Source organism: Phoxinus phoxinus, assembly GCF_949152265.1.
Source record: "Phoxinus phoxinus genome assembly, chromosome: 24".
NCBI classification, from domain to species: domain Eukaryota; kingdom Metazoa; phylum Chordata; class Actinopteri; order Cypriniformes; family Leuciscidae; genus Phoxinus; species Phoxinus phoxinus.
Genome location: NC_136899.1, coordinates 27,545,287 through 27,569,871, shown reverse-complemented (window position 1 = coordinate 27,569,871; position 24,585 = coordinate 27,545,287). Strand labels below are relative to the sequence as shown.

Below are 24,585 nucleotides of genomic sequence, written 5' to 3'. Positions count from 1 at the left end.
TGCACCGCCGCAGACCCTCTCAGTCAGCTCCTCTCAGTCAGCTCCTCTCAGTCAGCTCCTCTCAGTCAGCTCCTCTCAGTCAGCTCCTCGCTGCCGTCAGGGGTCTCAGTGTGACTAGGAGGACACTATATTTGGTCCTTTTTGAGAAGTGTTCTCCCGGCCCAGTTGACTTTTATTTGGACTTCCTTTTTTGTTTTTTTGTTTTTTTAGTTTTTTGAGAGAAAAATGAACTTTTCTGTTACCTGCAACTGAATCCGTGTCTCTCCCTGACAATAATATCTGGCCCCATACCGTACAAAGCAAAATAACTAAACTGTGGACAGTCAACAAAGACTTTTTTAACAGCTTAACAGTAATTCCTAATACATGTGATAAAAAGAAGAGATTGGTCGCAGAAAATTATAATAAATGTTCTCTGATGAGTGTCATTCAGTAAATAACCTGGTATAACACAAAAGCTAGTTTAACTGCAAGCTTAAAGTGCAAGTTTGTCAGCAGCTTCAGTTCAGTTAGCTAATTGAAAATAGTGAGAATTTATGCAGGAAGAAGTGTCACATTAAACAGACACAGTAAAAGACAAAGCTTCCTTTTTCCATTAACAGTGATTTAATGGTAAATTACAAAGATGCCAATGGTAAAGGGCGCCAAGCAGCACAGAGTACTAACACACACACACACACACACACACACACACACACACACACTAATAAAGAAGTACAACCTTTGTATAATTGGGCCTTGATATGCTCTGAAAAGTTTGGCGATAAGGCATTGAACATTTTACATTTAAAGCAGATTATTATGTAGGTATAGCCGATGTGCCGGATGCTTTCACTTGATGCAAACGATCGTTTTTGTGATTAAAATTCATGTAAAATATTTCCATAACATCTGTCTTCCTGTGTGCGGAAATGTGTTTATGTAGCCGTGACAACGTAACACGGCATGCGCGCCTGTGTTAAGAGCGCTTGTTGCTCCGTGCGCAGTAAAATATCTTTATGCCTGTCGGCTCGGGTCAGGTTCGGTTACTGCTCTGTCGGCTCGGGTCAGGTTCGGTTACTGCTCTGTCGGCTCGGGTCGGGTTCGGTTACTGCTCTGTCGGCTCGGGTCAGGTTCGGTTACTGCTCTGTCGGCTCGGGTCGGGTTCGGTTACTGCTCTGTCGGCTCGGGTCGGGTTCAGTTACTGCTCTGTCGGCTCGGGTCGGGTTCAGTTACTGCTCTGTCGGCTCGGGTCGGGTTCAGTTACTGCTCTGTCGGCTCGGGTCGGGTTCAGTTACTGCTCTGTCGGCTCGGGTCGGGTTCGGTTACTGCTCTGTCGGCTCGGGTCGGGTTCAGTTACTGCTCTGTCGGCTCGGGTCGGGTTCAGTAACTGCTCTGTCGGGTCGGGTTCAGTTACTGCTCTGTCGGCTCGGGTCGGGTTCAGTAACTGCTCTGTCGGGTCGGGTTCAGTAACTGCTCTGTCGGGTCGGGTTCAGTAACTGCTCTGTCGGGTCGGGTTCGGTTACTGCTCTGTCGGCTCGGGTCGGGTTCGGTTACTGCTCTGTCGGCTCGGGTCGGGTTCAGTTACTGCTCTGTCGGCTCGGGTCGGGTTCAGTAACTGCTCTGTCGGCTCGGGTCGGGTTCAGTAACTGCTCTGTCGGCTCAGGTCGGGTTCGGTTACTGCTCTGTCGGGTCGGGTTCAGTTACTGCTCTGTCGGCTCGGGTCGGGTTCGGTTACTGCTCTGTCGGCTCAGGTCGAGTTCGGTTACTGCTCTGTCGGCTCAGGTCGGGTTCGGTTACTGCTCTGTCGGGGTCGGGTTCGGTTACTGCTCTGTCGGCTCAGGTCGGGTTCGGTTACTGCTCTGTCGGGCTCGGGTCGGGTTCGGTTACTGCTCTGTCGGCTCAGGTCGGGTTCGGTTACTGCTCTGTCGGGCTCGGGTCGGGTTCAGTAACTGCTCTGTCGGCTCAGGTCGGGTTCGGTTACTGCTCTGTCGGGTCGGGTTCAGTTACTGCTCTGTCGGCTCGGGTCGGGTTCGGTTACTGCTCTGTCGGCTCAGGTCGAGTTCGGTTACTGCTCTGTCGGGGTCGGGTTCGGTTACTGCTCTGTCGGCTCGGGTCGGGTTCGGTTACTGCTCTGTCGGCTCGGGTCGGGTTCAGTTACTGCTCTGTCGGGCTCGGGTCGGGTTCGGTTACTGCTCTGTCGGCTCGGGTCGGGTTCGGTTACTGCTCTGTCGGGCTCGGGTCGGGTTCAGTTACTGCTCTGTCGGCTCGGGTCGGGTTCGGTTACTGCTCTGTCGGCTCGGGTCGGGTTCAGTTACTGCTCTGTCGGGCTCGGGTCGGGTTCGGTTACTGCTCTGTCGGCTCGGGTCGGGTTCGGTTACTGCTCTGTCGGCTCGGGTCGGGTTCGGTTACTGCTCTGTCGGCTCGGGTCGGGTTCGGTTACTGCTCTGTCGGCTCGGGTCGGGTTCAGTAACTGCTCTGTCGGCTCGGGTCGGGTTCAGTAACTGCTCTGTCGGCTCGGGTCAGGTTCGGTTACTGCTCTGTCGGCTCGGGTTCGGTTACTGCTCTGTCGGCTCAGGTCGGGTTCGGTTACTGCTCTGTCGGCTCGGGTCGGGTTCGGTTACTGCTCTGTCGGCTCGGGTCGGGTTCGGTTACTGCTCTGTCGGCTCGGGTCGGGTTCGGTAACTGCTCTGTCGGCTCGGGTCGGGTTCAGTAACTGCTCTGTCGGCTCGGGTCAGGTTCGGTTACTGCTCTGTCGGCTCGGGTCGGGTTCAGTTACTGCTCTGTCGGCTCGGGTCGGGTTCGGTTACTGCTCTGTCGGCTCGGGTCGGGTTCGGTTACTGCTCTGTCGGCTCGGGTCGGGTTCGGTTACTGCTCTGTCGGCTCGGGTCGGGTTCGGTTACTGCTCTGTCGGCTCGGGTCGGGTTCAGTAACTGCTCTGTCGGCTCGGGTCGGGTTCAGTAACTGCTCTGTCGGCTCGGGTTCGGTTACTGCTCTGTCGTCTCGGGTCGGGTTCGGTTACTGCTCTGTCGGCTCGGGTTCGGTTACTGCTCTGTCGGCTCAGGTCGGGTTCGGTTACTGCTCTGTCGGCTCGGGTCGGGTTCGGTTACTGCTCTGTCGGCTCGGGTCGGGTTCGGTTACTGCTCTGTCGGCTCGGGTCGGGTTCGGTTACTGCTCTGTCGGCTCGGGTCGGGTTCAGTAACTGCTCTGTCGGCTCGGGTCGGGTTCAGTAACTGCTCTGTCGGCTCGGGTCAGGTTCGGTTACTGCTCTGTCGGCTCGGGTCGGGTTCAGTTACTGCTCTGTCGGCTCGGGTCGGGTTCGGTTACTGCTCTGTCGGCTCGGGTCGGGTTCAGTTACTGCTCTGTCGGCTCTGGTCGGGTTCGGTTACTGCTCTGTCGGGGTCGGGTTCGGTTACTGCTCTGTCGGCTCAGGTCGGGTTCGGTTACTGCTCTGTCGGGCTCGGGTCGGGTTCGGTTACTGCTCTGTCGGCTCGGGTCGGGTTCGGTTACTGCTCTGTCGGCTCGGGTCGGGTTCAGTTACTGCTCTTGTCGGGCGCGGGTCGGGTTCGGTTACTGCTCTGTCGGCTCGGGTCGGGTTCGGTTACTGCTCTGTCGGCTCGGGTCGGGTTCAGTTACTGCTCTTGTCGGGCGCGGGTCGGGTTCGGTAACTGCTCTGTCGGGCGCGGGTCGGGTTCGGTTACTGCTCTGTCGGGCTCAGGTCGGGTTCGGTTACTGCTCTGTCGGGCTCGGGTCGGGTTCGGTTACTGCTCTGTCGGGCTCAGGTCGGGTTCGGTTACTGCTCTGTCGGGCGCGGGTCGGGTTCGGTTAATGCTCTGTCGTCTCGGGTCGGGTTCGGTTACTGCTCTGTCGGGCTCGGGTCGGGTTCGGTTACTGCTCTGTCGGGCTCAGGTCGGGTTCAGTTACTGCTCTGTCGTCTCGGGTCGGGTTCGGTTACTGCTCTGTCGGGCTCGGGTCGGGTTCGGTTACTGCTCTGTCGGCTCGGGTCGGGTTCGGTTACTGCTCTGTCGGGCGCGGGTCGGGTTCGGTTACTGCTCTGTCGGGCGCGGGTCGGGTTCAGTTACTGCTCTGTCGGCTCTGGTCGGGTTCGGTTACTGCTCTGTCGGCTCGGGTCGGGTTCAGTTACTACTCTGTCGGCTCGGGTCGGGTTCGGTTACTGCTCTGTCGGCTCGGGTCGGGTTCAGTTACTACTCTGTCGGCTCGGGTCGGGTTCAGTAACTGCTCTGTCGGCTCGGGTCGGGTTCAGTTACTGCTCTGTCGGCTCGGGTCGGGTTCGGTTACTGCTCTGTCGGCTCGGGTCGGGTTCGGTTACTGCTCTGTCGGCTCGGGTCGGGTTCAGTTACTGCTCTTGTCGGGCGCGGGTCGGGTTCGGTAACTGCTCTGTCGGGCGCGGGTCGGGTTCGGTTACTGCTCTGTCGGGCTCGGGTCGGGTTCGGTTACTGCTCTGTCGGCTCGGGTCGGGTTCGGTTACTGCTCTGTCGGGCTCGGGTCGGGTTCGGTTACTGCTCTGTCGGCTCGGGTCGGGTTCAGTTACTGCTCTGTCGGCTCGGGTCGGGTTCGGTTACTGCTCTGTCGGCTCGGGTCGGGTTCAGTTACTGCTCTGTCGGCTCGGGTCGGGTTCAGTTACTACTCTGTCGGCTCGGGTCGGGTTCAGTAACTGCTCTGTCGGCTCGGGTCGGGTTCGGTTACTGCTCTGTCAGCGTACTTCTCTTCACTTACAGCTACATAGTTCAGCATGGATACACATCCAAATGTCCCAATTCTGGAGTATTGTGTGACAGTTGCGTGTGGATAGTGTGTCAGGCAGCTCCATAGCCTTTCCTTTCCTGTACCTGACAGTCAAATCATCTGGTAGAGGTGTTAGTGCGGCCAGCAGGGGGCGCTCACCCTGTGGTGCGTGTGGGTCCTAACGCCCCAGTGTAGAGACGGGGACACTATACTGCCAGCAGGGGGCGCTCACCCTGTGGTGTGTGTGGGTCCTAACGCCCCAGTGTAGTGACGGGGACACTATACTGTCAAAGAGCCGTCCTTCAGATGAGACGTTAAACCGAGGTCCTGACTCTCCGTGGTCATTAAAAATCCCAGGATGTCTTTCGGAAGAGTACGGGTGTAACCCCAGTGTGTGTGTGTGTGTGTAACCCCGGTCACATTATGCCCAGTGTCCTCTGTCCATCATGGCCTCCTCATCGTCCCCATACACTGATTGGCTTCTCCTCTCCACCAGTAAGCTGGTGTGTGGTGGGTGTTCTGGTCAGTAAGGCTGCCTTCACAGCAAGGTCGAAGTAAACAAACAGAAGCCAAACCCATGCACAAAACACCCGGGAGCCAGTGAGTGTCATACCAACTAACCCTGAGGTTTTACAGAGGAAGAGCATCTCCTGGTCAGCCTGCTATCCACACCCACCGGCCACACTACTATCCCCGTGAAGCTGCTCTGAAACAATCTGTGTTGTAAAAAGCGCTATATAAATGAAATGGACTTGGTTTTTCAGTCATATCAATCCACTGTCACAAAACATCAAGCCTAGTATTAACCTAACCCTAACTACATGTCAAAGGACACTGAACGACTCAATAGTGCTCACTTCTGCACAGCATACTTTCAGAAACTCAAAGCTGAGCCGCTGACACAGAACGGAAACACAAAACTGATATGATTAGTAGCAGATTAAAAGAAAGCTTTTCTGTATTTGCTTTTATGAGCAGCAAGAGCCAATGCAAATCCACATTAAATTAGCCTAACGGCCGTTTCCTTAATAATATCATTTTGATCTATGATACTTTTTTCATGTCCTTGTGGCTTTTCTCTCTTGCTGATTATATTTCCCAAATGCCCGTTCAGGCATTTAGCTCCACAGAAGACTTGTGATGAATATGTGCTGTGTGATGCATGAATCGTGTGCCTCCTCTGAGCTTCATTCACTGCCATTCCTTCTTCTGTTCGACTGCATCTTGTCTATCCAAACCACATCAGGTGAATGTGAAACAGTGATGCAAACACATTACACGCTCTTAATGTATAATCTCATATTATGGTTGACTGTGTTGCTAACTAATTATTACTTTATGGCCCAGTTTCACAGACGGCTTATTAAAGAAAAACATCACTGGTGTGCATCTACTAAACAATGGCACTGTCATATTTTAAGCTCTGCTTTCAGTTAAAACAGTTCAAACATGCATCTTAGTCTGGGACTGTGCCTAACCCTTGTCTTAGAACCAGACTAAAGTATTTTAGACTTAAACTAGAAGACTAGTCATTGCAAATACATGAGAGGAATGTGTTTTATTTGTGCAATTAATGCATTCTGACATTATGAAATCTGAATTCAATTGTATTATAATAAGTAATACTCTCTTGATAATTTGAAATTTAATATAATTTAGTCAAATATAGACAAAAATAATATGTCCGGTTTACAAAAGAATGTGAATTTAATTAAAATTCTGAAAACAAATTCATGTACATTTATTATTGTAAAATGTATTATTTTACAAACTAACCCACATGTTAAGTTGACTCTTGAAAAAAAAAGTGTAAAAAATGAAAATATAATAATTAAAATATAAAATGTTTCCTTGGGCGTTCTCTGTGTGTAGTGAGAGCACGCGTGTATGCTCCGGGTAACACACTGCGTCAGGCTTCTGGTTTCGTCTGGTTTCGTCTGGTTTCGTCTTGTGTGGTGTCCTCACACTCCTGCGGTCTCGTCTCTGTGAGCCGCGGTTCTGAGATTGCGGAGATGGGGTTCGGATCCGGCCCTTCTGTCGAGTTTGGTTTCGGGTCAGTGTCGCGGTTCAGAAATTGACGCTCTGTATGTTTTTCTTCGATCGTGAGTGAACGGGATGAGCATTTGCTCTAACGTGTGTTTTCGAGTTCGCTCGGGCCGTACGCTCTTCTGTCCGTGTGTGTTGTGTTCTGTGCAGCACGAAGCTTGTGTTCTGTCCGTGTGTGTTGTGTTCTGTGCAGTCCGTGTGTGTTGTGTTCTGTGCAGTCCGTGTGTGTTGTGTTCTGTGCAGTCCGTGTGTGTTGTGTTCTGTGCAGTCCGTGTGTGTTGTGTTCTGTGCAGCACGAAGCTTGTGGTTTTCCATCGGCTCGTGGTGTTGTGTGGACAGGCAGTCGGTGAGAGCTCTCATTGGCTGTGTGTTCGTGTTGTGATTGTGTTTGCTTGTGTTGGTCATGTTTGGTGTGAGCACATGGCTTGTCATGTTAGTTTCTATGTGCTCTCCTGTCGATTGTCTTAACCTCACCACTATCGTCACCTGATTATTGGTTTATTTGCCCCATCTGCTCTCTCATGTTACCTATTTATTCTCCTTATATTCTCTGTCCTGGTCCAGCTGGTTCTCTACTGTTCCCATGGTGCGTTGGGTAGTGGTTCCCAGCTGCCAATAGTGGGAAGTTTTATGTTTGATTCTGTTTTAGTTTTATCTATGTATATGTATTTTACAAATTAAAGCCAATAACACTCTGCATCTTTGAGGCCTCGCTCATCCTTCACTACAACCTTGACAGATTGGTTATTACTATAGTCATCGTAATTAAATTCCATAATCAATGAATTTCATTTTTATTACCTTAAAGATGTATTGTTGCATTTTGACAGCCCTAATAATCATGCAGTGCTACACGTACCTGTCCAGGTGCAGCAGTTTCACACAGGAGAGTCTCGTACTCGATAGCGAACACTGGAGCGTTATCATTAATGTCCAGGACTGTGATCAGAGCGATTCCTCTGCCGACCTGAGACGGGTCCTCTGACACACAAACACAGTTATCAACAGCTATTCGCTAACACATACAGGCTCACCACATAGAAAGTGACTTTTGATTGGTGTGTGATTGAAGACGGGTCAATAATAGGGTGTTATGTTTAGATCAGGGGTGTCCAATCCTGCTCCTGGAAGGCCAACATCCTGAACACTTTAGCTTGGCTTTCAGAACTCTGTTAGCACCATTGAATCATGTCCTGTTATCCCTGTAAAGCTGGCATGACGTTCTCTTCCACCTGCCCGACACACTTGAGCTCGACCAGCTGGTTCAGGAGTGCTTCATTATGCTGCGTTCACACCAAACGTGAATAGAGCGTCTGGCGCGAGTGAGGCGTTAAACGCGGCGCGTTAGCCAATCAGGAGTCTGCTTGCTGCTGTCACGTGGTGAAGTGACATGATAGACGTGGGCAGGCCCGCTTCTCAGTTTATAATGTTATTTTATATGTTTGGCCTCAATAAATTATTTTGTAATATGACTAAATGCCTGGTGTGGTTAGTGTACAACAAAGCAAATCTTTTATCACATAAACACTTGATTTCAATATATGAGACATATTCATTTTGTATTGAATGCTATTTATTCCATATCTAAATCTAGATTATATGAAACATTGTTATTCTAATGAAGAGAACCAACATACTTTAGTGTATAAGAACATAGTTCGTGTCTGGACAGTGAGAAAATAAATCACAGGACAGGTTAATAACTTTTGGAGGCTGGCTCCATTTATCATCCAAACAAAATTAGGTGGGTGAGGGTGATCCTCGCTCTGATGCGGGACAACAGGTCATCAAACTGGCCGTGGGACAGGCGGAAGTACTGCTGAGAGCGGCCGTCATCCGGGCGCAGCTCCTGGAGCTAGTGGTGAAACTCGCCAAACTGGGTTCGCCTCCGGAGGGTCTGGTGGACACAAGTACGGCGACGATGACCCTACGCCGCTGTTCTGCTCTCCAGAGCAAATACAGAGCGGTGACTCTCTCGAGGAATGCTCGATCGGCATCAGCCATCTTGCAAACAGAACCGCCTAGCACTGGCCCCTCCCACAAGAAGCGGAATTTTTTTTTTTTTACATTTCGGGAAATTTAACCGAAAAAGTAGTTACCTTATTTTGTAACGTGTTACACACAACACTGGATTCTTATATATATATATATATATATATATATATATATATATATATATATATATATATATATATATATATATATTAGGGCTGTCCGTTAAACGCGTTATTAACGGCGTTAACGCAAACCCATGTTAACGGCGTCAATTTTTTTATCGCGAGATTAACGCCCAGCAAACTTTGTTTTGTTTTTTCACATGCTTTTGCAGCAACTAGTAACGTTATTAAAACTACAACGCCACACCGGATCTAGCTAGACCAGAAACAGAAAAACAGCACGCTGCACACACTTGTTTGGGCTTGCGAGCCGCCAAGAGTGGACGAGAGGCGCAGCGCCGAGCCGAGCCGAGCCGCGTCTAGCACAACTCGTATCGCACATCGGACGCGCACTTTCTCCGTTTATGGCCAGCAATAAAAACGCAGAATGGCGCCGCCGGTGTGTGTGCACTCATAGAGAATAATGTGTTCGGATTTTAAATACGCGGCGCTTCGCTTCTTGTCCGGTGTGCGACCCTCTTTAACGTTACGTTTTGAGTGGATGAATGATGAGCGCGAGACGCCGAAATGGAGGCCAATAACATTCTGAATGGAAAGTTTACTTTTAAAAAGTTGCCAAATGGGTTAGTTGACAAGACCAAAGTGATCTGTGTTTTTTGTCGTTGTGAACTGAGCTATCATCGCAGCACGTCCAGTCTAAACACCACTTGAAGGCAAGCACACACACACACACACACCGCATGATGCGATCTCAGCACACTCGTCACTATCAGTAATGTTACCTCGTCAGTATTTCTGTCACCCTTTTATTGATGGACAGTGTTACATTGTGTGAGAGATTATTTGCTCCAAGTGAGAATGATTTGAACAGTATATGCCAATTTTGTTTTCAATAAAAAACATTTGCACATAGCAAGCCGATCCACTTTTCCATGTTGATAAGAGCATTAAAATGAGAAAAAATAATGGGACAAAAAGAAATCAAGAGACATTTAGAATAGATAAAAATGTGCGATTAATCGCGAGTTAAAGGGGTGGTAAAACACAATGTCACTTTTTTAACTTTAGTTAGGGTGTAACGTTGCTGTTTGAGCATAAACAGCATCTGCAAAGTTACAACGATCAAAGTTCAAAGCAAAGGGAGATATTTGCTTTTAAATAAATCCATTTCTAAGAACTACAGAAAACGGCCGCTAGAGACTACACCACATTCCTGTGCGGACGTCACTATGCCCAATATTTACATAAACCCCTCCTCCGAGAATATTAAATAAGGGGGGCGAGACGGAGAGTTGTTGTGTAGTAGGCTGGAGTGTTGTTGCCGCAATGCCGAGGAGACGTTGTTATTTTCATCCGGATTGCACGTCCACTTTGTTCAACCTTCCTAGGGACGAGGGAGTTAGAGAGCAATGGTTGAAATTAATTTTTTATTCGGTCCCTCTTAATTATTATCCAAATCTCGCTCTCTGTGCTGCACATTTTACGGAGGAAAACTTCCACAATCTTCGCGAGTTCAATGCAGGATTTGCAAAACGGCTTGTTCTGAAAGATGGAGCAGTTCCAACGTTAAAAACAGAAGCTGTTTACGGACCACAACCTGTAAGTACGATTTATTTTTCGTCGTTGTGTTTTCCTGTAATAGCTAGTTCGTATTGTTAATTGTACGTTGTAGCAAGGAAGTAAACAAATGACGCAGTTTGTTATATGCTCTTCATATTTAACGTTATCCGACAAACACCTAACGTTATAAACTTTTTTTAATCTCAACAACGAACTTTTAATTATTGTAAATTATTCGGTTAGCGAATCACATCACACTGGGCCAGCTAACCAATCTGAGCCCATTGCGTATTTTTGAGGGACTGGCTTCATAGAACCCGGAAACTATCCGAGCGTTTTTACAAGGAAGGACAAAGCAGTGTGGAATAAAGGTGAAATATGATAACGCATTTTTTTAAAAACGAAGCATGAACACATGTTACAGTGCACCCCACAAACACAATCAAGCCTTCGAAAAAGTCTGTTTTACCACCCCTTTAACTATGACATTAATGCGATTAATCGCGATTAAATATTTTAATCGTTTGACAGCCCTAATATATATATATATATATATATATATATATATTTGCTGACTAAGGCATGTATACACAAGTGTTCTGCTTTTAAATTATGCAAATGTAGATTCTCAGATGTGGCTTATATTATACTCACGGTTCTCAGTGGCAAATACGGTGATGTTGTGGACTGAATTGAGTTCTCTGTCGAGAGGTTTGGCTGTGCTGATGACACCAGACAGAGCATCCACGTTGAAGAACCGCTCCAGGTCTGTGTTACGGTCGATGGAGTACCTGGACACACCAGTCACGAGTCTTTCAATAATAACACGGACAATAAACTAATCTTTAGAGGCTTTCTTCTTTTCTTCTTTATCATCATTGGCTCTAACCCGGAAAATAATTCACCCGGTTAACTGTAGCATTACTAAAAGTATTCTTGGATTAATTTAAATTTAGCATATCCTTCAGTGTTGTTATTAAACAAGTACAGATATTAATCCATAGCCCAATCACTGATCTAGCTCATAGTAATGGATGAAGAGTCCGGGCAGTGAGTATTGGGAAATGTAGTTGTGAGGGAATGATGATAGTCTGATGTGGAGTGCCCTCTGGTGGCTCTCAAGGGCACTCCAGCTGATGACCATTACATCCTCATGCACATGGATCCACGGAAACGACTAAAAACGCCGTGTTCTACTGCCAGGCCAGTAGATGGCGATGTCACTTTGTAAAGAAACACTACGCGCCTATAGACTGAACACGTAACACGCATGCGCATGATGTCATAATTTTCACAAATTCAAATTTTTGTTGTTTACATGGGGACGATAATTGTATCATTTTCAAAAACTTTGACTTTAAAATCTGTTTTCAAAAGCTTTCGTTTTCAGGCCCAGAAAATGATGTTATCGTTTAAATGAATGGCCAAAACGCATACAAAGTTTTCCACTTTACGTGACAGCCAGTTATTTGTAATTCTTATGTGAAATATGTTGTCGGTCTGTTTTTTTTTTTGCTTGTTCTTGGTTTTCACATGAAACATCTTAGAACGCAATACAAACTTTGTAAGAAATTCTGATAATAAAGTGAAATCAAGTAAATGTGTTTAGCAGCCTCTGTCACAAAACCAAGAAATAGACCATACAGAAGTGACAGAACCCTGACTCTAAGGCTACGTTTACACTATTTTCATAAACGGACATTTCACCGCTCTCCGTTTTCAAAAATAACATTGTGCACACCTGTCAGTTTTCAGAAAAGTGTTCGTTTACACAAACCTGTGTATATGCCGTCAAGAGCATGCCAAACCTGTAGGTGGCAGTGTAACGAGAAGCTCAAGCCCACGTTAGCCAATCAGAATCCCCAAAATTGTCACATACTGTGACGTCGGCTGCCTAAAACTCAGTTTTTCTCAGTTTACATGCAAAAGTGCAAACAAAGTTTCCAAAATCTCCACTCTGGCCGGCGTTTTTAGAAAGAATAGTTTTCAGACGCGAATTCTCCGTTTGCGTGTAAACGAAGGTCACAAACAAAGGGAAATGTCTCCGTTATTCAAAATAACCATGTACGTGTAAACGGGGCCTAACCCTAACTCGCTCAGGCAGGGCTAGTCCTGGCCGAAGGAGACCAACTAGAGGGAGATGGGAAGAGGACGGTTGTCTGTGGAGTCCTCTGGTGGCTGCTTCGTTCTGTCAGGGTTTGGGTTGTTGAAAGTAGCGAGGATTTAAGTGCAGAGCAATGGGATTTTATTAAGCACAAAATAAAAATAATAATAAAAAAACTACCCCGTGAAACAAGACAGGTATCATGACTTCACAGACTGGACTGGCATGAACAGGAAACATGAGGCGACGTTAGATGACAATCCAGAACAAGACTGAAAACACAAGGAGAATAAAGAGGGAGGACAGGTGGGGCAAATGAACCAATAATGATGGGCGGGGCTAGACAATCGACAGGAGAGCACAAGGAAACAACAAACATGACTAAAGCACATGGCCATTAAAACAAATCACAAGCCATGTGCTCACAAAACAAGACATGAACACATAGCTAATGAGAACCCTCATAAGCCACATGTTCACACACAACATGACAGCACGAAAGCACACAGCTAGTGTAAAACACGAACCGCGTGCTACACAGAACACAACACACGTGGACAGAAGAGTGTACGGTCCGAGCGAACTCAAAACCGCACGCTCACACGACAAGACAGAGCGCACGAGAACGAGCAAAACTCATCCTGTGCTCACAGCAAAACACAAACACACGGAGAATGAATGTCCGAATCCCGACACAGAACCGACACCAAACTAGGCTGAGGGGCCGGCATCCAAACACTACGTCCCGCACATGAGACACGGCACACAGACGAGACAAAACAGGAGAGTCAGGGCTCTGTCACACTAACAGACTCTGAGTCATGTGAGGTTACCGTGCTTCATGACGTCCAGTCAGTGTTATGTTTAGAGGACATGACAAGAGGACAGTAAGATGAACAGCGACATGAATCCCATCAGCATATTACACAGCACACAAATAAATGAAGCGTTTACCGGATGGCGCTGCTGAACGAGTCTGGGTCACAGGCTGACACCGCCCCGATGACAGAACCAACTCTCGCTGCCTCCGACACCACCATCTCACTGACCCGGGCTGAGAAGACCGGCGGCTCGTTCACATCTTCTACTGTGACCTTTACAGCCGCCGAGTCACTGAAGGGCCCGAAGCTCAGAAACTGAGTGTCAATATGCCGATTAGTGGCTTCAATCTTCAGAGAAAAACTCCTCTTAGTTTCATAGTCCAAAGGCTGTGAGAGAGAGGGAGGGAGAGATCGAGAGAGAGAGAGAGAGAGAGAGAGAGAGATAAAGAGAGGGAGGGAGAGGGAGAGAGAGAGAGAGAGAGAGAGAGAGAGGGAGAGAGAGAGAGAGAGAGAGAGAGAGAGACTTTTTGACTTTTTAAAGCAATTTATTACACCATAAAAAAAATTCATTTTAACATCTAAAAAACATTCTTTATCAAAATATTACCAATTAAAAAAGAGATCTTCACCTTCTATAAAAATTAAACTCTTGCCTACACACCATTTCTTCTCAAACATTAGGAGACTACTATTCATTTGATTAAATTCATATTCTAATCTTATCCTAGATTCAACCAGGGCCTTGAATAAATTCACCATATTGACTTTGTGTCCTTCCATTTCAATTTTATAAGCCTTCCAAATGGCTAATTTTGCTTGACCAACCAAAAAATTCGAAAAAGTGCAGATTTCCCACTTATCACGAGAATATTTACACCCAAAAATAAACACTGTTTTTGAAAAAATTATCCCTAAACTACTCAAAATTCTATCCAAAACATTAAAGAGCGGAGATAATTTACAACATTCACAAAAAACATGAAAGACTGTGTCAAGTTCATTACACAAAGAACAAAAAGAAGAATCCGAATATTCACATTTAGACAAAAAAACTTTTGTTGGTAAAGCACAATGTAAAATCCGCCACTGTAAATCGCCAGACCTTTTTGGAAGGGGGTTTTTATACAATAACCGCCATGAAGGTGATTTAGTCTCTGTTACTGAGAGATGAGATCTCCATTTTGTATCTCTCCTCTCTCTTAACTGCCCAGCAAAGAAAGACTTTACACAAACATTATATACATCTTGTTTGTTCACGATAGAAAAAGGAAGGCTTTGTAAACCTTTAAAAGAAAGCAACAAGTTCACATTCTCGCCAATGTCATTTCCATGTTGGTCCACCTGTGATGTTATATACACTTCTGGAAAAAGAACTTCTGAATAATTATTGCCAGACATAAAGTTGATTATGTATTCCCACAAAGATGCAGGAAAAGACGTTTTCAGCTTCTTTAATATATTCCCAACAATTCTCTCTGATCTACCTCCAATCTTTGTTGTAAAAAGTTGCACTGAAAACCACTCTCTATTAGTCAAATCAATCAAATCTCCAACCTTAGTTACACCAGCCAAACCAAAGTTAGAAATATCAATGTTAGAAGTAATAGATGTATGGGAAAACCAGGGATTGTGAAAAAGTGGTTCATTAAAGCCGAAATGTTCTTTCCGCTCCGGTTTAAAATAACTCCAAGCTTCAAACACAGATCCATAAAACTTGATCTTAAACATGTCCTTTACAACATTTCCTGAGATCAGAAACATTTGTTTATCAAACCCCATCTTGTTTTTCCCCCGTATAATGGCAAGACCAAAACTGATCCACGGTACAGAGTCCGAAGAATAAAGCAGTTTTTGGGCAGTCAGTAACCTCATGGCTTTTATTTTAGAGGCTAGATGAATTAGTCCTTGACCGCCTTCAATAACTGGAAGGCAAAGAACCCCTGGGGAAAGCCAATAATGTCCCCCCCAAAAAAAGTCAACAAAGGCTTTTTGAAGTTGCGATAAAAGCTCTTTCGGAGGGTCTAACACTGTTAGACGATGCCACAGCATTGAGGCGGCAAGATTGTTCACTACTAACACTCTGCCTCTATAAGAAAGCTGGGCTTGAATCCATTTCCATCTCTGGAGCTTGCCCGTCACTTTTTCTAAAAAGCCTTCCCAATTCTTTTCCATAAACTGGTCAGTCCCAAAGAACAGTCCAAGTATCTTTACACCTTCTTTATTCCAAAGGCACTGATGTGGAAGTTGCGGTGGATTCTGATTCAACCAATGACCTAATAATAAAGTGTCCGTTTTCTCCCAATTGACGCGTGCTGAAGAAGCACTCTCATAGATGTTGAGGCATGAGTTTAGATGTTTAACATCCTCTTCAGATCTAATGATCACTGTGATGTCATCGGCATAAGCTGTTAGCTTCACTGATGGAGTATTCGAGAGGCCAGATGATGAAACCGTCAATCCCTGAAGCTTCTCCCTCAACATCCTCAACATTGGTTCAATGGAAATTGTGTACAAGAGGCCAGATAAACTACAGCCTTGTCTCACTCCTCTATGTACAGAAAAAGGTCTTGTCAAAATTCCATTCATTTTCAGCATACTATAAACGTCTTTATACAGAAGTCTTATCCATGAAGTAAACTGTTTTCCAAAGCCAAAGCCTTCAAGTATTTTGAACAGATATTCATGGTCCACTTTATCGAAGGCTTTTTCCTGGTCCAAACAAACAAGACCAAGGTCAATCTTATGTAGTTCGGTTAAATACAACATGTCCCGCACAAGAAAAAGATTGTCAAATATAGACCGCTTTGGTACACAATAGGACTGATCTTCGTGAATAATGGATGCTAAAAATTTCTTAAGACGATTTGTCAGAGCTTTAGATAATATTTTATAGTCTGTTCCCAAAAGAGAAACTGGTCGCCAGTTCTTTAATAAGCCAAGATCTCCTTTCTTGGGTAAAAGAGTGATTACAGCTCTTCTGCAGCTCAGGGGTAGGATTTTTGATTTAAAACTTTCACAGAACACAGCATACAGATCCTGTCCAATGAGGGACCAGAAGGCCTTGTAGAAATCGGAAGTCAAACCATCTAACCCTGGTGATTTTCCTGAAGATTGCTGTTGAGCAGCTTCAGTTAACTCGTGAAAAGACAAGGCTTTGTCTAACTCAGCTTGATCTTCTTTTTTAAGATGTGGCAGTCCATCTAAAAGCTGTTCAGTTGCTTCAAGGTCACAAGGCTGTGCTGCATATAACTCTTCATAAAAAAGTAGAGTTTGCGAGATTATCTCTCCTTTTTCCATTATTTCTTTTCCATTTGGCAGTTTAAGATAATTTGTTTTTTTTCACTCTAATGTTCTTCTCCAATGAAAAAAAGAAGGTTGTTGAGGAATCCATGCTGTTTAAATTGAGATATTTTCCCCGTATAGATGCACAACGACTTCTTTCTTCATACAAATTCTTTAAAATCAAATTGTACTCTTTAAGCATTTTTGCAGTTTCTGTCTCTTCACCATCGCTGATGGAGCTGCTTAACTTGAGAATTTGTTCTTCCAAGAACTGGACCTTTTCTTTCAGTTCCATCATACGACTTCTTGTATATTGCTGGCAAAAGAGCTGGATCTGTACTTTTCCAATATCCCACCACTGGCCTAAAGTTTTATACTGTAACTTTCTCTCTCTCCACTCTCTCCAAAACAAAGTAAAAAATTCTACAAAAGCTTTATCTTGCAATAATCTATTATTAAACCGCCAAATATTATGGTGGGAAGTGCTCTGTGTTATAGTCATAGTTACCGCAATATAATGATGATCAGAAAATGATGTTGGCAAAATTTTACTGTTAAAAAACCTTCCTCTATTGTTCTTTTGAACATAAAATCTATCAAGTCTTGCGCCAGAGACTGTGTTAGAATTAATTTTCAACCATGTGTATTGTTTATCTCTAGGGAAGGCTTCTCTCCAAACATCTACAAGATTGTGAAACTGAACAACGGTTTTGAGAGTTTGAGACGATTTGGGATTAGGCTCAACATGATTCCGATCCATAGTGTAATCAAGAGTACAATTAAAATCACCAGCTAAAATGATTATTCTATTGTTTGGAATTTTTGAAATGACATTTTTTAATTTTTTAAAAAAAGAAACTCTTTCCACACCATCATTGGGAGCATAAATGTTAATAAGAGAAAAATATGACTCATATAACTTAAATTCTATAATTTGCATTCTGCCAGGTATAATTTCCTCAGCTCTGCTATCTTGTATTTGTACATCTGAAGAAATAAGAACTGCTACACCGGCACTAACATTTGAACCATGGCTAAGGAAAGTTTTACCTTTCCACTCACTAAGCCATTGCACCTGATTATTCAAATCTGTGTGTGTTTCTTGCAGACAAACTATACCAGATTTTTTCCAATTAAAAAAATCAAACAAAGCACCCCTTTTTTCAGCACTACGACACCCATTAACGTTCAAAGATCCAAAGTTTAAGGATGCCATGATGCTGACTATTAATAAAGAGACAAAATGTATACAAACACAGGCTATGAACTCTTTTCTCTCCATAAAAAAGAAAAGAATGTTCAAACCTTCTTTACATTTCGGTTTACTTTGTTTTTTACCTTTGTCATTATTTTCTTAAGGCGATAACGCTTCTGTCTGCTTAGCTCTTCAATGGATGCTTTGTTCATTGCCATTTTACACGACACCAAAAAACGCTTCAAATCAGGGAAAAACTCCTCAATTTGTGGTTTACGAACTCCCTTAGAACCATCTAGAAAGTCGTTGATTTGTTCTACTGTGTACAATTTAGAGCCAAAAGACTCTGATCTTTCAGCAGCATCTGCATCAGAAGAACTATCACCACTCTCATGGTCATTATCTGAATCATTTTCAGAAATAGCATATCCTGAACTTGCAATGGACATCTGAGTATTTTCTTCTTCAGCTTCTTCTCTTTCACCTTCCGCTTTATCCTCTTCTATAACTATTTGCTCTTTTTCTGATTGTTTGTCTTCATTTATTGTCAGAGTGGGTTTTTCCACTCTACTTGCTAGACTTACAATCTCTTCACTCGTATCCTGATTGTCTATGTTCCCTAAGCTCCCATCAGTGTTTTCTTTAGGTGCTGTTTCAACAGCAGGAACAAGGACATCATTTTGTCCAACGCGTTGCTCAATTATCTGCGAATTAGACGGCGTATCTGTTTGTTTATTCGGACATGTTTGTCTAACATGCCCGTGTTCTCCACACGAGAAACACCGCATGTGATCCGAGCTGATAAAAATGGTATAATCTTTGCCTTCGTTTGTAAGTTTCACAGCTAAATTGAGCGGATTTTGTTGTTCGTTCAATATCATGTACGTAAAGCGTCTGAAGGACATAACGTGCTTGATACTCGGATTTTTCAGACCCAACGGAATCATTTTTATAGGTGCTGTTAATCTGCCATATCTTTCAAGAACACCTTGAATAGTTTCGTTCTTAATGAACGGAGGAACGTTCGATAGTACAATTTTCTTTGATGGACTCGATAACGGCAGTACAGGCACAAACGTGTCATTGATCGTAATTCCGCGTTCTACCAAACCATCAACCATCTGAACATCGGCAAGAAAAACAACAACAGCTTTGTTCATTCTTGAAGCTGACTTGATATTTAACCCACCAACCTGTTCGCTGACTGCAACCACCACATCTTCCACAGATATTGAATCATCAGGTGTGCATTTCAATCCATGCCTAAGAGTCAAGCGTGAGAAATCTCCGCTTGACCCCATCTATCTAGGTTTGCCGACGTTAGTCGGCGCTCAAAAAAAGTTTGTTCAAATAACTGTTCAATCCTTTAACGAAATCTTAAAAAAAAGAAAACGAAAAAACAAGATTAAAGTAAACAAACTCTCAAAAGCGTGCTCCCGAACTCAAATTCATCCCACTACCCACAATCCCTAGAGAGAGAGAGAGAGAGAGAGAGAGAGGGAGAGAGAGAGGGAGAGAGAGAGGGAGAGAGAGAGAGAGAGAGAGGGAGGGAGAGAGAGAGGGAGGGAGAGAGAGAGAGAGAGAGAGGGAGGGAGAGAGAGAGGGAGGGAGAGATCGAGAGAGAGAGAGAGATAAAGAGAGGGAGGGAGAGGGAGAGAGAGAGGGAGAGAGAGAGAGAGAGAGAGAGAGAGAGAGAGAGAGAGAGGGAGAGAGAGAGAGAGAGAAGAGACCTTTAACACACCTTTATTTATACTTTGTAGACATTCCTCATAAACATCTATTTTCTCAGATGTACATTAATAAATACACACTCAACAACTCATAGACATTACAAAATATTGAATAAAAAATTACAATCATTATTTAGACACATATTTTTTTTTTTTTTTTTTAAGTCACAAAAACTCATAAATTTAACACCAGCTCATTTTCATAATCCACTGAGCACAAAACATCATTCAAAGCCCAAATTTCAATAAATCTGTCCATATTGTTCATTAGCTTAAAATATGCAAACTCTGCCTTGATTCTAGTTGCTATAAGAGCCTTTAAGACCACCTCAGGACCTACATCCCCCTCTCCTTTCAGTTTCCTTTTCCTCGTTAACCATATGAGTTTTTTCCTGTCTGATGCAACATATTTTGGTCCAAAAATGAAAAATGCATTATTAAAACCTACCCCAAAATCTCTGACCCACCCATCTAAGATCTGAAACAAACCTCTTAACCTCAAACAATTTAAAAACAAATGATCAATTGACTCTTCGGTGCCACAAAAAGGACATTCTTTCCCTACAGTGGGGTCAATGTGTGCCACGTGCCTGTTTGTAGCTACCGCCCAGTGCACAACCCTCCATTGGAGATCCGCCGTGCGTTTCTCTATAGGAGGTTTGTATAGGGACCTCCAGCATCCTCTAGGGGACGAGTCTGGCCCGAACAAATCTGACCACTTTGTCTCTTTACAGTCTTTGAGCACGTTATAATGGGATACTTTCACGCAAATGTTGTACAGTGACTTTTTTGAGACAGTCTCAAAGCCTTCCAGCACAGGAGTCCTGAAATGTAGAAGAGAACCTTCCTCCGGCTCTTCACCCACCGCTGCTGAAACCTCCACCTGAGGAAAAAGACTCCCTCCGTTCTGTTCAGGAACCTCATTTTCCTCTGGGCTTTGTCTGAAGACAGAAGGCAATGCGGAAACAATTCCATCCATGATCCTCTTTATTATCCTTATGGACTTGATGCCTGTCTTGTTGCACATCTCCTCTGGACTTTTCCAGTTTTCACCAGTCTTTAGGTCAGCAATTATTGTACACCCCGCTCTTGCCATTACGTTCTGAATGCTTCTGGGCTCCAGTGCCGGTGCTGGTATCAGCGGGTTATTAAAAAGAGGTTCCTTCTCTCTCCAGAGTCCAATATTTGTGAGAACCCTCTTAACCTTAAAAGTTGAAGTCCATGCTCTCAAAACTGCCTTGTAGAAAGGGGAAATATTCTTCAAGTCCATGTTGGCCAATTTGATCAAAAACAATTGCACTTCATACTTGAAAATGTTCATTGTCCTCAACACATCATCGGTGAGCTTTGGCAAATCTCTTAGTAGGTCGTCCATGCAGTTAATGTCACAGTCTCTTGATTTGAATAAATCAGTATAAAAGTTATTTGCATGGTTTCTCATTTCTTTTGGATTAGTAGTTAAAGTCCCATCTGGTAGTTTCAAATGTAACATAAGTTTTCTGTCTCCTTCTTTCCGCTCCAAGTTGAAAAAAAAAGAGCTCGGAGCATCTATTTCTCGTATTGAGGAAAAACGGGCTCTTATCAAAGCACCTTTTGCTCTTTCATTGAACAGGGACGCCAAAACAGTCTTTTTTTCTCTTAATTTATCCACTTCTTCTGAATTTTCTTCAATAATTCCTTCTTCGATTTCAGTTATTTCTCTCTCAAGTGATTTAATAGTGTTCTTTACAAGTTGAGTGGGCTGTATAGTTCTGGCAAAAAATTCTTATTTGTGCTTTTCCAATCTCCCACCATTGCACTAAGTCTTCGTATTCACTTTTTTGCTCTTGCCACTTAGACCAAAATAACCCAAACTTTTCACAAAATATAGAGTCATGTAATAGTTTCAAATTAAAATGCCAATAAAAGCTAGAACGCTGTGACTTTTTTAAACTCATTTCAATCATGCACAAATGATGATCAGTAAAACTGTTTGGAAAGATGTTAGCTTTTAAAACTCTATTGGAATTATTTTTACTTACATGAAACCTATCCAACCTCGCAGCACTAATATCGTGAGAAGCTTTAACCCATGTATATTGTTTTACTGTTGGGTGTTTCTCCCTACATACATCAGATAAGTCATATTTTTTCATAATACTGCTTAATGAGTTAGCAGACTGAGGATACGGTTCCTCACCATTTCGGTCTAGTGTAAAATCTAAGGTGCAATTCCAGTCACCCCCAAGAACCATATACGAGTTATCAAAAATTTTTAATTCACTAGATAATTAAAAAAAAAAATCTACCCTTTCTGCTCCATTATTTGGCGAGTAAACATTAATGAAAAGAAAAGGAAATCCCATTAACTCCACCTGTACAATCAAAATTCTGCCCGTATCTATCTCATAAGAAGATATATTAGTCATATTAAGCTTCTTTGAAAACAGAATTGCAACACCACCACTTAAATTAGAGCCATGACTTAAACAAATCTTGCCCTCCCACCACATTTTCCATTCAACTTCATCACCTAAATCGCTATGGGTTTCTTGCAAAAAAATGATATCCATATGTTTGTTTTGAATCAATTCATACAAAGCGGCTCTCTTACTATAATTCCTTCCTCCATTAATATTAATTGTCCCTATTTTTATGCTCTCCATGAAAAGAGAAAAAAGAGAAAGACAAACAATCAGAAGGAAACAAAAAGAAAAAAGCACCCTTTGTGACCTAACCATTACGTATATTGCTTTTTAACCAATTCTTTCCTTTTCCGTATATTTGTCACAATTTTTTTCAGTCTAAATCTTTTCCTTCGGCTCAATTCTTCAAATCCTACACTCTTCTGTATTTTAACTACCGATCTCACAAATCTTTCAACATCAGGAAAAAAACTCTTGACATCAAAAGTCTTTCTAAAAGTTTCATCCAAGAAGTCGTTAATTTCTTTCACTGTATATAACTGATCATCACCACACTGAGAAGTGATGTCAGACATTTCTGAAAAACTATCTTCATCTCCCATCTCCTCCGTTTCGTCATCCCTGTCATCAACCTCACCAGCACCTTCATGATCATTCCTGTGTCCAGTTTCATCTTCCCATTGAGAAACATTCACCTCAGTCTCCTCAACTCTCTCACCACCAGTACCACAATTGTTTGCAACTATTTCTTCACAGCTTACTTCCTGATTAATCTGTGTTTCGTTCCTTTCCAATTCATCTCCCTTCTTTTCAGTGTCATCTAAATTCCTTCCTACACTATCCTTCTCACCATCATTCTCTTTTGACCCACTCGGTCCTGCTTTCTCTTTTGACCCACTCGGTCCAGCTTTTTCAGTTAACCCACTCGGTCCTGCTTTCTCTTTTGACCCACTCGGTCCTGCTTTCTCTTTTGACCCACTCGGTCCTGCTTTCTCTTTTGACCCACTCGGTCCAGCTTTTTCAGTTTACCCACTCGGTCCAGCTTTTTCAGTTGACCAACTCGGTCCAGCTTTCTCTTTTGACCCACTCGGTCCAGCTTTTTCAGTTGACCAACTCGGTCCTGCTTTCTCTTTTGACCCACTCGGTCCTGCTTTTTCAGTTAACCCACTCGGTCCTGCTTTCTCTTTTGACCCACTCGGTCCTGCTTTCTCTTTTGACCCACTCGGTCCTGCTTTCTCTTTTGACCCACTCGGTCCAGCTTTTTCAGTTTACCCACTCGGTCCAGCTTTTTCAGTTGACCAACTCGGTCCAGCTTTCTCTTTTGACCCACTCGGTCCAGCTTTTTCAGTTGACCAACTCGGTCCTGCTTTCTCTTTTGACCCACTCGGTCCAGCTTTTTCAGTTTACCCACTCGGTCCAGCTTTTTCAGTTGACCAACTCGGTCCTGCTTTCTCTTTTGACCCACTCGGTCCAGCTTTTTCAGTTGACCAACTCGGTCCTGCTTTCTCTTTTGACCCACTCGGTCCAGCTTTTTCAGTTTACCCACTCGGTCCAGCTTTTTCAGTTGACCCACTCGGTCCTGCTTTCTCTTTTGACCCACTCGGTCCAGCTTTTTCAGTTTACCCACTCGGTCCAGCTTTTTCAGTTGACCAACTCGGTCCTGCTTTCTCTTTTGACCCACTCGGTCCTGCTTTCTCTTTTGACCCACTCGGTCCAGCTTTTTCAGTTAACCCACTCGGTCCTGCTTTTTCATTGTCCAACTCATTATTTTCAGTGTTCGTTTTATGGGGGCACGCATTTTTTTTGTGTCCTAATTCACCGCATTCAAAACATTTTAAACTCCCAGTACTTGCATAAAGCATGTAGGACTTGCCTTCATACAAAACTCGAAAAGGAAATGTCAAGCGCCGTTGAATCTAAAAACATAAACACTTGTCGTCTAAAAGACGTGACATGTTTCAGCGACTCGTTTTTACATCCTAGTGGAACCGTTTTAATTCCACTAGCTATTTTCCCAAATCTCAACAATTCCTTTTCTATGTCATGATTTGGTATGAAAGGGGGACAATTCGAGATTGTTATACGGCTCGATTGAGACACCAGCGGAGAAATGACTGTATAAACGCCACTTACCCAAATGCCGCTCTCAACCAACCGTTAAGTTCCGTTCCTTCAGAAAGACCACAACGGCCTTATTCATCCGTGAAGCCGAAACCACGTTATCATACCCCACCTGTTCGCCTATCGCCACGAGCACTTCTTCCACTGAAACGCCGGCCTCGGGTACGCATCTAACTCCATGGCGGAGTGAGAGAGAGGAGTCACACCCTCTCGGGTGAGGCTCCATCTCAAACACCCGCCAACAGGTCAAACAAAGAAAAACCGCTCACCTAATACTATCTTACTATCTTACACTTGCGAACAGAAAGGGAAAAACTTATATCAGAAAAGTTTTGAACCAAAAACTAGAAAAGAAACAAGAAAAGAGGAATAAAAAAGCAGGTTATCATCAATAATCTCACACAAAGCCCCCTTATTGCACCAGATCTGGTCAAAAGACACAAGATCATTCATGGCTTTAAAATATCGAAAATCAATTA

General features: G+C 44.0%; 1 protein-coding gene across 1 annotated transcript in view; it reads right to left on the bottom strand.

Annotated features, from left to right (window-relative positions):
- Nucleotides 1-24,585, bottom strand: part of LOC306993031 (cadherin-7) — a gene marked incomplete at its 5' end in the record, with an annotated part of 137,218 nt that overhangs the window by 20,487 nt on the left and 92,146 nt on the right. Inside the window, 3 exons of the mRNA XM_079602462.1 lie at nucleotides 7,631-7,752; nucleotides 11,103-11,239; nucleotides 13,507-13,760. Of these exons, the coding sequence (XP_079458588.1) occupies nucleotides 7,631-7,752; nucleotides 11,103-11,239; nucleotides 13,507-13,760 (513 nt within the window). The remainder of the gene's footprint in view (nucleotides 1-7,630; nucleotides 7,753-11,102; nucleotides 11,240-13,506; nucleotides 13,761-24,585) is intronic.